The 12,064-nt window shown below is 40.5% G+C and overlaps 1 protein-coding gene across 1 annotated transcript in view; it reads right to left on the bottom strand.

Annotated features, from left to right (window-relative positions):
- The window catches only part of LOC125150343 (complement C5-like), an 89,300-nt gene that overhangs the window by 30,082 nt on the left and 47,154 nt on the right, over positions 1-12,064 (bottom strand). Inside the window, exons 23-26 of the mRNA XM_047830139.1 lie at positions 7,743-7,832; positions 5,409-5,621; positions 4,865-4,940; positions 1,379-1,538 (exon numbers count right to left, since the gene is read on the bottom strand). Of these exons, the coding sequence (XP_047686095.1) occupies positions 1,379-1,538; positions 4,865-4,940; positions 5,409-5,621; positions 7,743-7,832 (539 nt within the window). The remainder of the gene's footprint in view (positions 1-1,378; positions 1,539-4,864; positions 4,941-5,408; positions 5,622-7,742; positions 7,833-12,064) is intronic.

Raw genomic sequence — 12,064 nt, 5'->3', positions numbered from 1 at the left:
GGGCAGTAACATTCCAATGCGATGCTTATAAGACCTTCTAAAGTGCCCTCTATTTACCTCCCCAGGGTTATTTCACGCCACTCACCCCCTAGCTCTCTCAGCCCCAGTTATTTGAGTGAAACTCCCTCCCTCTCCACCTCAAAATGCCAGGCACACTGTTTGCGTCAGATGGAACATTCTTCCTGCCTCCCTCCTACGTATTTCCCAGGGTCCTGGCCAAGTCATTTTCTTCAATTCCCCCACACCAGATTAGATCCCCTGCTTTCAGTGAAACTGTATTTCCCTTTTCTTAACATGCATCGCAACTTGAAATAACTTGCTTGTGTCTGACTTCTCTGCTAGACCATAAGATTTATGGCCTCAGCGACCACATTAGTTTAGTTCACTGTTGTGTCTCTACCATGCAGCCCTTAGTTCCCATTCAGTAAGTGTTTCTCGTATGAATAAATGAACACACACAGTTATATGTAGATTAGTGTTGTGAGTATGTAGAGCCTACTTTCCTTACCAGTGTGTGAGCTTCTCTGTGGCGGGCCATCCTTCCCACACCTCCTCCCAGATTGTGCTCCAAATAGACCCTTGCCTGTATTAGGTGCTCAGTGAATGGTTGTCGAATAAATATGGATAGATGGATGGATTGATTGGTAGGTGGGCATCTTAAGTAAAACATTGTTGTAGTATTTTACTCTTCAAATAGCACCTGCATGGTGTCAGTTGCCCTCCATTTCTTGTGGGAGTCCTAATCTGCTATTGGTGCAGCAGAGTACCATTATGAGCCCCATGTTAGCCAGGGAGGGATTGGGTTAGGTCAGGCAAAAAAATAAAATAAAATAAAATAAAAAAAAGGCTGTTGAATCTTAAAGGAACATTCTAAGGAGCAGAAGATACTGTAATGGCATTTTGGAGAGATACTATAATTGCTTTGTAATTCAAGTTTATAAGTAGATTCTAACCTTAAACAACACTTTGTTGCAGTTTAACAAACTGACCCCAATCTCTCTTACTAACAGGATGTAAATAGAGTCTCGCCTTTCATGACAACACCTTGCAGCCTTGACCTGTAAGAGGGCTCTGAACTTCACATACAGGTTCTCTACCAAGGGTGTGGGGACATATTAGTACATTTTACCTGTTTTGAGATCTCTAGCACTTACACCCCATGAGCCACCAATGCCTGTTACACAAGATGATGTCAAAGACATCACTCATGTGACCTATACTGAATTTTCTGAACTTTCATATTCTTTGCTTGTACATGACAGGAGTTTCTTAAAGGGTTACATATGTTTTCTCTTCTTGAAACTCCTAAAATAGGATGAGAACAAAACTCAAACTTGTAAATTAAACTGTTGCTAATCTTTATACTTGGTTTCCTTACCTGTAATTTTATTGGTTGATAGTCCGAATTCTCCTTGAAAGATCCATTTTCTAGTTGACAATTCTCCACCAGCCACAATAAAGTATTACAAATTGAATTTTGGTTCTGTTCTATGTATTTATTTAATTGTCCAAGCACTCTTAAAGCAAAGGCTGTTAACCTTTAAGACAAAATCACATGACGAATATTTAGATGTTCAATCCCTATGGGCTCCCAATTTATAGTGTGTTTTAGTTAATACAATATTTATTCTTTAAAAGAAAATAATATTTTTAATCATACAGTTCTGAAGTAAGTTGTCACCATTGCACAGAGGAAGAGAAGATTTTAGGAAGATCTCCAAAAGCATTCAGTCAACAAATGTGAACAGCACATCTTTTGTGATTGCAGTATTGTTGACCAGCACACAAACTAAAAAGTGGTGCCTGATGATTAAAAACAAAATGACTCTAAAGTTAAAGACAATAGTGGGGAAGCAAATAGTTTTGAGTCAGGGCATGGACACATGAACTTGAGACATTGAGGAGCAAAATCCTAAAACTCTAGATTGTAAAATGGGTAAAGCTGTCTAATCTAAAGTCTTTGTCCAAAGCCTGAATTTTCCTCCCCAACATTCATGGGAGCGTTTGCCTCGCTTCTCCTTGAGCCATGCCACTGATGCAGAACTCACCACCTCACAAGGAAGCTTGGGCTATCATGATTACTGAGGTGTTTTGGTTTTTTTGTTTTGTTTTGTTTTTGCTTTTTGAAGCAATGCCAGTCTTTACTAAGATCTCTCAAAGAATACGTAAGAGTATCTAATTCATAAGCCCACAACGCCTCTACTCCCTCCTCCCGCTCCCATTCTCTCTCTCCGAGCTGCCAAGAGCTGCCCACTCTTCGGCCCCTCAGGTGCTTTTGAAAGTCAGCCCACTTGACTTTCACCCTCACTTAAGAAATTTATTTTCATTTTTCTTTCTACAAGGAATGATGCATTATTCTACATACTTTTTTTGTATCTTCGTTATATTTCTCAAAAAAATATTTTGAAAGTATTCAAGTACTGACCATTTTCTTCTGTGTATATGTTTCTCTCAAGGAACTTGTAGAGTTGGGTCTGGGAAAGTACCCAAATATTTCTGTGTTTCTGGCTGAACTCAGGCTTGCCTAGAACTCTTGAGAGGTATTTACTGAGAGGTGTCTACTGAGAGGTTATTGTATCTTCTGGGGGGAAAGGGGATTTTCTGTTCTCCAGGCATTTAGTCCCCAGCTGCTGCTGTGCTGGTTTCCAGTCTCACCAACACCAACCCCTTGCATCCTGGTTGGTATCCTCCAGTCGGCATGTTCCAGGGGTCTATGTGTCTTTTAAAATGTGCCACCCACACATGGTTAGACCCACTTCTAAGGTACAATCCATGGGACTTGATGACTGATTGGATATAGAACAAAAAGGAAAGGGAAGATTCAAACTTTAGTATAGAGTATTGCTGCCCACATATTAAGGAAACAAAAACAAAAGAATGAATTTGGCATGGATTATGTTTGAAGGGCTTTGATTCCCAGATCCCTAGAAATACGGATCTGGAGCTTAGGAAAAAAGTTAGGCCTTGAGACATTAATTAGGGAATCACCTGTGTAGAAATTATGGAAACCATGGGTTAGGATGAGATTGCACAATGAGAAACTACAGAAAATAAGAGGGTCAAGAATGAAATCCTGGGGACTGTCAGTAGTTAAAAGGGCATAATATAAAAGTCAGTTATTCCAGATTGTAAAGTTCTTTTTAAAAATTTTTTTAATGTTTATTTATTTTTGAGAGAGAGAGAGGACAGAGTGTGAGCAGGGGAGGGGCAGAGAGGGAAGGAGACACAGAATTGGAAGCAGGCCCCAGGCTCCAAGCTGTCAGCACAGAACCCATGAACCGTGAGGTCATGACCTGAGCAAAAGTTGGACACTCGACAGACTGAGCCACCCAGGCGCCCCGTAGATTGTCAGATCCTTAAAAGTGTTTCACACAGTTGAATCTACAAGGCACCTGGAACACCATGTTTCATTAAATATCTCGTCAGCACATGATAGCATTTTTTTGAAAGCAGATTGCCTTGTAGCCTTTCAATTAATTCCAATGGTCTTTCCTTCAAATCATCAGAAATAAGGAGGTTATCATGCTTCACTAAATAAGCACTTCGTGAGCACCTGCTATGTGTCAGGTATGTACCAGGCACAAGGAACACTTGGAACTGCCCATGTGGAGAGTACATTCTAGCGGCAAGAAAGACTACACGTGAGATAAGTAAGAATGTTAGTGACAAATTTTAAGGAGAAAAGGAAAGCTTGGGATGAAATGTTGGGATGAGAATGAGATTAGAATGATTAGCAGAGGCCTCGTTGAGAGGGTGACTTTTGGTAAAGACCTGAGGGAGGTAAGGGAACTAGGCACTGATGCCTGGGGAGGAGCATCTCAGACAGAGGGAACAGTCAGTGCAAAGGCCCTAAAGTGGAAGCATCCCGCTAGGTTCAAGGAACATCGAAGAGGCCAGTAGGGCTTGCCTGGAATAAAAGAGAGAAGTGAGGGATGCAGTTGGAGAGGTGAGGCGAGGCCAGACCAGGTAGGGTAGTTCACAGTAAGAAGTCTGGTTTTTACCCAGGGTAAGTTGGGAAGCTCCTGAACCGTTTCGAGTGACGTGACCTAACTTATGTTTTAACAGGGTCACTCCAGCGGCTGTGTTCAGCATAGACAAAGAAGGGCAAGCGCTGAAGACAAAAGACAAGGGGAGGCTAGTGCAATAACCCAGGTAAGAAATGATATATTACTTGGTCATCAAAAAGAATGAAATCTTGCCATTTGCAACAACATGGATGGAACTAGAGTGTATCATGCTAAGCAAATTAAGTCAGTCAGAGAAGAGTAAATATTGTATGATTTCACTCATATGTGGAATTTAAGAAACACAACAGATGAACATAGGGGAAGGGAAGGAAAATTCAGATAAAAACAGAGAGGGAGGCAAACCATGAGAGACACTTGAATACAGAGAACAAACTGAGGGTTGTTGGAGGGGAGGTGGGTGAGGGGATGGGCATTAAGGAGGGCACTTGTTGGGATGAGCACTGGGGGTCGTACATAAGTGATGAATCACTAAATTCTACTCCTGAAACCATTATTACACTATATGTTAACTAACTTGGATTTAAATAAAGTTAGAAAAAGAAAGAAAGAAAGAAAGAAAGAAAGAAAGAAAGAAAGAAAGAAAGAAACAAGAGTGGCTTGGACCAGGATGGTGTGATGGGGTTGGTGAGAAGCAGCCAACTTCAGGATATGTTTTGAAGGTACAGCCAAAAGTATTTGCTGGATTGGATGTGGCTTGTAAGAGAAAGAGGGCAATGAAAAATTACTAGACTTTTAGCCTGAGCAACTGGATGAATGGACTTTCCATGAAGACCGTTATTCTTTAGTTAGTTAGGCAACCATTTTATGAAAATGCAAATCAAAACCTTTATACTCACCAAGTGCTAGCACTGCCACCCTTCCACATGCTGTAAGAAGAGTCAGCATTTCTGTAGGACATGATGCTCACCATCCCTACGAGGCACCAGAGAAAGAACACAGTGCTTCACTGACCTCTATCTCTACTCACAGAGTGCTTTATTAGCTCCTGGGAATGGTAAACTTCCTTCGGTGTTGGGCAGCACGCATGTGCTCTGTGGCCAATGTTAAATTTCTCAAAAGAAGTATGTGAACTGCTTGAATGGGGAATTATCAAGTAGAACATTCTGAGCTCGTTCAAGAAGTAAGGAAGTGCTCTGTAGAGGTTGGAAGGCAGATGTCTTGTCTCTCGTCCAGGCATTTTGGTAAGTTAAGCCAAAATGCTACAGAAAATAGTGTTTATTTATGTAGTTGCATCTACCTCACGATTCTCTTTTTGTAGAAATGCTTTTACAATTATGTGTTTGTATAATTCATAAAATTATATATTGGTTTAATGGCACCATTGGTTTAAGAACCACAAGATCTTTAGGTATAATGTGTAAAATGGATTTTTTTTTTTACCTTCTTTTAATTTTTTCCTCAGGTTCTGGTTTTGAATAAGTGACTTAGTAGAAAAAATGTTCCAATTTTTTCCTGCTTCCAGGTAGTGAAAAACATAGAATACTGGGACAATGCTCATCAGTTCTGCTTCTGCATTCCCCTTGGGGAGGTGGGTAAGAATGTCAATGCCTTCCTGACTCAGAACTGTAGACATGACCTCTCCTATAAGCAGTCCTGTAATAGACAAACAAACAAAAACTCAAGGTAGACGAAATCAATTGCTATCAACTTCTGAGTAATGGTATATTTTAAACAGAGAGCAGACTTGGGGTGTCTGGGTGGCTCAGTAGGTTAAGCGTCCAACTTCGGCTCAGGTCATGATTTTATGATTCATGAATTTGAGCCCCGTGTCGAGCTCTGTGCTGACAGTTCAGAGCCTGGAGCCTGCTTTAGGATCTGTGTCTCCCTCTCTCTTTCTCTCCCCCCCCCCCCCCACACACACTCTGTCTTTCTCTCTCTCAAAAATAAACACTAAAATTAAAAAAAAAATTTTTTTTAATACAGAGAAGAGCAACTCTCTCTGTTCTTTCCTTTTTATCTAAGCAATTGAATTCCTTCTTAGCTGGGGAGAGACAAAAAAGATCTGGTCAGGAATATGGATTTAAAAGAAACACCAAGGAGCATCTGGGTGGCTCAGGTGATTGAGTGTCTGACTCTTGATTTTGTCTCAGGTCATGATCCCAGGGTCATGGGATTGAGCCCCACCTGGGGCTCTGCACTGAACATAGAGCCTGCTTAAGATTCTCTCTCTGCCCCTCCCCTGCTCTCTCTTTAAAATAAAATACATTAAAAAAATTAAAATGGGGCGCCTGGGTGGCGCAGTCGGTTGAGCGTCCGACTTCAGCCAGGTCACGATCTTGCGGTCCGTGAGTTCGAGCCCCGCGTCGGGCTCTGGGCTGATGGCTCAGAGCCTGGAGCCTGCTTCCGATTCTGTGTCTCCCTCTCTCTCTGCCCCTCCCCCGTTCATGCTCTGCCTCTCTCTGTCCCAAAAATAAATAAACGTTGAAAAAAATTAAAAAAAAAATAAAATAAAATAATTAAAACAAAAAATAAAGAAACATGAAGAATAGCCTTAAAAATAACCACTCAAATATGGTGGTAAGATGGTATAATGTAGTGGGCAGATTACTGCATAGAGGACATGGAAAATTAGTTGTTGTTCAACCTGATAGCTTCAGACATTGTATACCCTATTAATCAATTGCTCCCACAAAGGAAAGCAAAAGCCTGGACTGTGAGGGCTTTGTCCATAACTCACCATGCAATGTTGGGCAAACCAGTATTTACACATCCAATAGGATCGCACATGATTAGAAAAGTTGTTCCCTGGGGTGCCTGGGTAGCTCAGTCTGTTAAACATCTGACTTTTTTTTTTCTTTTAATGTTTATTTATTTTTGAGATAAATAAAGAGAGAGAAAGACAGACATACAGACAGACAGAATCCAAAGCAGGCTCTAGGCTCTGAGCTGTCAGCACAGAGCCCGATGCGGGGCTTGAACTCATGTACTACAAGATCATGACCTGAGCCGAAGTTGGAAGCTTAACCGACTGAGCCACCCATGTGCCCCTAAACATCTGACTCTTGATTTCATCTCAGGTCATGATCTCAAGTTTTGTGAGATTGAGCCCTGTGTCGGTGCTGATAGCATGGAGCCTGCTTGGGATTCTCTCTCTCTCTCTCTCTCTCTCTCTCTCTCTCTGCCCTTCCCACCCTCACACTCACTTGCATGTTCTCTCTCTCTCAAAATAAATAAATAAGCTTAAAAGTTTTCTCCAGTACTAACATTCTGTGAGTCCAGGGCTCTCTCTGAGCTAAAATGTAGTCAGGACATTCTATTATTTTAATGATATGTTATTGACTTATAAAGGCTAGGGACGAGGGAAAGCCCACCAAAGCTTCCCCTTCTGCCAATGTACCAGAAGGAAGAGAACCCCTTTGGGACTGATGTTGTGTTTCAGCAGAGCAGTGCACCCCTGGTGAGGCCACGTGTATGTCGAAGAGCCTTGTCTGGTGCAAGAGTGGTCGCTAAGATCATGGAAAGTTTTAGAGAAGTCTTTGGGTCAATGACAGCCCCCCACCCTCCATCATGGGAGCATGAACCTCTATTTAAATCAGGCCAGTGGAAGAAGACGGTTGGAAAAGTGGTTGGAGGTTTGAAGGTGGAAGGGGTAGAGATGGATTTGTATATGCTGCTGAGGAGAGAGGAGGAGAAACAGAATAATCACGAGGATATTTGATGGTAGTGCGAAGCATAAAGTGAAATGAGAAATAAAAATGGCATATGTCAATTTACCTTTTACACTCACGATCCTTTTGACTTTTGTTTTGGGGACCAAATCTAACGGTATCCTGTATGGGAACTCTTTTCGTCTACTAACGACACCTGAAAATTAAAAAAAAAAAATTAGATTGGGGTGGTTGGGCGGATCAGCTAGTTAAGCATCTGACTCTTGATTTTGGCTTAGTTCGTGATCCCATGGTTCATGACATTGAGTTCTGCATTGGGCTCTCTCTCTGCCCCTCCCTCCCTCTCTCTCTCAAAATAAATAAATAAACATTTAAAAAAATTATTGGATTTACACAGAATTCTTGAGGGAGCACCAGTAGCAGATTATTTATAATATATCAGCTTCCAAGGAATTGTTTTAAAAGACTCTTTTATAATAACATTAAAATCTAAAAATGAAATTAAAAATAATCAAGGATTTTTATCAAACCCTAGGCTTATATAATCTCTTTAAATAGAGCATTCAATTTAACTGTAAGCTTCCTGGTCAGTACAAGATAGGAAATAAATAGGATATATAAATTTTATCTACCAGAAAAAAGGAGCACGCCGTTTTGTCCAAAGAGAGAAAATTATTCTCAGAACTGAAAGCTAAAAATAACTAAAGTAATTCCTTAGTCAAGGGTACATGAGATTATCTCCTTTGGGAAACATGCCCTGAAATTCTTTCCAATCTCGCTTGATTTAACTTAGACACTTTTGCTCTATGCGCAATAACAGAGTTTTAGCATACCTGTAGCAGAGCATTTTTCTACTTTAATCGTTGGTTTATTTCACAAAAATGACATTTATCATTCTATTGGTAGAACAAGCACTCTGCTGAGCTCTTAAATGCATTGTTATACTGGATCTTACAACAATCCTGTATGCCAAGTCTATTGTCATTATTTTTATTTTATAGATGAGGAAACTGAGGTTTGGAAAGCAACTTGCTCAAGGTCACAGAGCTGTGCAGATGGGGCTTGGATCTGAGCTCAGGAAGTTTTACTGCAGAGCCCACAGCAGTCACCACAAAGAGACCCCCACCCCCCGACACACACACACTATTGTCTTTCCAAGAAAGCTCTGAGGGCAGGAACCATCTCTTATTAAATGTTGTAATCCCAGCATTTAGCACAGTCCCTGGCACAGGGCAGATGTTAACAGACAATAGTGACCTTTTGCCATTCAATGGACAAGCCAGAGGACTTTGCAGAAGAGACAGGAATGTCCCTCAGGTAACTTCTTTCTTCACTAACCTTTAATAAATGCCAAGGATATAATATTGAAATAAAACTCAGTGAAGACATTTAAGAGGTTTGCGGTGTGATTGAAAGAGCATGGGGTTCAGAAGGAGCTCACTTTATACGTGACGCTGGGCAGGACACTTCAGCTTTCTATGCCTCACTGTGCTCCTCAGTTCAACAGAGGCAATCACATTTTCCTCCAAGGGTTTTTATGAGGGCGAAAGTAATACAGACAAAGAGCCTGGCAAACAGTTCATGCTCAATACATTGTACTTAATGACAGTAGGCTCTCTGAAATTATCTAAATTCGATCCCCCACTATTTTTCCACTGATGCCCACCCTTGACTATCTCAATTCTCATTAGCAACTGTGCTCCCAGATGGAAAAGGTACAGAAGAGAAAACTAAAACTAAGAGAAGTAAATTTTACTCTTTGTCAGAAAGCATGATAGAAGACTCATCAAGACATCACATAAGAAGCTGGATGCCAGAGGTGGGGCCCCTGGGAGGCACAGTCGGTTAAGCGTCCTACTTCAGCTCAGGTAGTGATCACAGTTCTTGAGTTCGAGCCCTGCGTCAAGCTCTATGCTGACAGCTCAGAGCCTGGAGCTGCTTTGGATTCTGTGTCTCCCTTTCTCTCTGCACCTCCCCCACTTGTGCTCTGTCTCTCTCAAAACTAAATAAACATTAGAAAAATTGTAAAAAAAAAAAAAAAAAGGTAGATGCCAGAGAGATTAAAACATTTACGAGTTAAATCTATAAAACCAATAGGATACAACATTATCTTTGTGGACTAAGGGTGGGGAAAGACTTCTTAAAGATTACCCCCCAAATATATAACAGCCTTAAGGTAAAATTATAATGAATTTGACCGTATCAGAGTAAAGGATTCCTGTTAAAATTATTGCTCAAAAAAGTACACCAGAGACAAAAATCTTAGTATATGTGCTACCAAAGCAAGCACATCAGAGACAAAAATCAATAGACAAGAAAACCCAAATGGCAAATAGGAAATAGGGCAAAAGATAAGAATAGGTAATTCACAGAATAGGAAGCGCAAATGGCCCATAAACATATGGAGAAAGGTTAAAAATCATTTGTAATCAGAAGACTCCACATTAAAGCAACGAGATATTGTATGCCCAAGTGGCACATTTTATAGATGCAGGTAATAATACCAAGTGTTGGTAAGGATATAGGCAGATGACAAGCTCTATGCAATGCTGGTGGATCTGAAAGCAGCACAGTGGTTCTGAAGACCGATATGACAGCTGTAAATAATATTCAGGATATGTATGCCCTTTGACCCAGGGGTCACATTTCTGGATATACAGTCCAGCTAAAGGCTGATGCGGATTTGTAAAGGGAGACGTGTAAGGATGTTCAGCATGGTTTATGGTGCTGGAAAATCTGTCTCTAAGAAAAACTGTGGTGGAATAGACTCTGAGACACTATGTAAGAAGCAGTGACTATTTCTTTAAGACTAGTATTGAGTTTACAAACTTGCGACACAGAATAGGATGTAGACGAGGATTTGAGTGCATGCCAGGAAGAGAATGGAACTAAGAGTAGGGGTCAGCAATGCAGGGAGAAAGCATGAGAGGGGCCTGCCCTGACCGCCAACGATGTGGTGTGTGCCAGGAAGAGAGGAGGGCGAGACGGGCTCCCTGCAGCCGAGGGAAGAAAGGATTTAGAGGCAAAGGGCTCGTTGGGGAGAGAAAGCAGGAAGTCAAGATGAGGGCTCGTGGGACTGAGTTTCCAAATTTAGTTCTCATTTTAAGCTGATGTCATGCAATTTTAATTACAATTTGCTCTGACACTTCCTTCTCTCTCACTGACATATAGTTTTTCAAATTTTCAGTGATGTTATTGTCCATTTACTTTTCCAAATACGTCTTAGCCTTTTTTTTAAATGGAATTTTAGGGGCATCTGGGTGGCTCAGTCAGTTAAGTGTCAGACTTCGGCCCAGGTCATGATCTCAAGGTTTGTGAGTTGGAGCCCTGTCTCTGTCAGTGCAGAGCCTGCTTGGGATTTTCTTTCTCTTTCTCTCTGCCCCTCCCCAGCTCATACTCTCTCTCTTTCTCTCTCAAAAATAAACAAACAAACAAACAAACACTTAAAAAATGGAATTCTATAAAGTATCATACTGGTATAGAAATTCCAATATATAAATATTGGAAGTATTTAATAAAATCTCCAAACTCAACTGGACAGAATTACTTGTCATCTTTACCCTATTTAGCTCTCCAGAAAGTAACAAAGCTGCTTAAATCTAAATTGTCTCAAACAATAAGGGAAAAAATCAGATGGCAAGATTGGAAAGAGACACAGACATATTATTTATTTGATCAAGATGTTTGATGGAGAGATTTATCTCCAGATAAAAGATGATTCCCATCTTGTGGCCCTGATGTCCATGCCTGGGATGTGTAAGACAGGGCCATTTTGGGTACAGGAGGCATTAAAGGTACAAAGGAAGGAAAGCCAAAGGACACAGTGGCTCTGAGGCTTGATTTTACTGCACGAGGCCCCAAACCTCAGGATTTGTAATATCTCTACCCACAGATCCTTCACAATGGACAGGCTGGAAGAAGGTCTGTGGGAAGATAAAATTAAAGAAAAAAGTTAGCATATGCATATAGGATGAATTTTTCTTTTTGTTACTCTGTTGAAGTCATCCTTAGAATGCTTATGATTCTCAGATGATTTAAATGTAAACGTCTGAATTCTTTGCTTTCTCAGAGGAAATGGCTTTCTTGATGTGTAAGTAAACTTCTTTTCTCATTGCTATATCACTGAAAGAAAAGGAAAATGATTCGATGCAATAATAAGGTAAATTTTAACCATTTACTAAGGACTATGGAAGGCTGTCTTCTTTGTTGTTGAAAAGAATTGTTAGTTGAACACATTCTAAATTTCATATATATATTATAAATATAAGTATTTATATTTACATATTTATTTCATGTATGTATATACTTAGGCCTTGATTAGATGCTCAAATGTTTGCAAAATTCTAACTGTGAGAAGATTCAGAATATCTTTATTGATGGGTAAAATCAGGGAAGCAGGAACAACGAGGAATGGGTTAGTTAAGTGAT

Source organism: Prionailurus viverrinus, chromosome D4 (assembly GCF_022837055.1).
Source record: "Prionailurus viverrinus isolate Anna chromosome D4, UM_Priviv_1.0, whole genome shotgun sequence".
Classification (NCBI taxonomy): Eukaryota; Metazoa; Chordata; class Mammalia; order Carnivora; family Felidae; genus Prionailurus; species Prionailurus viverrinus.
The sequence above is the reverse complement of the archived record's forward strand: the minus strand, read 5'-3'. Positions and strand labels throughout refer to the sequence as shown.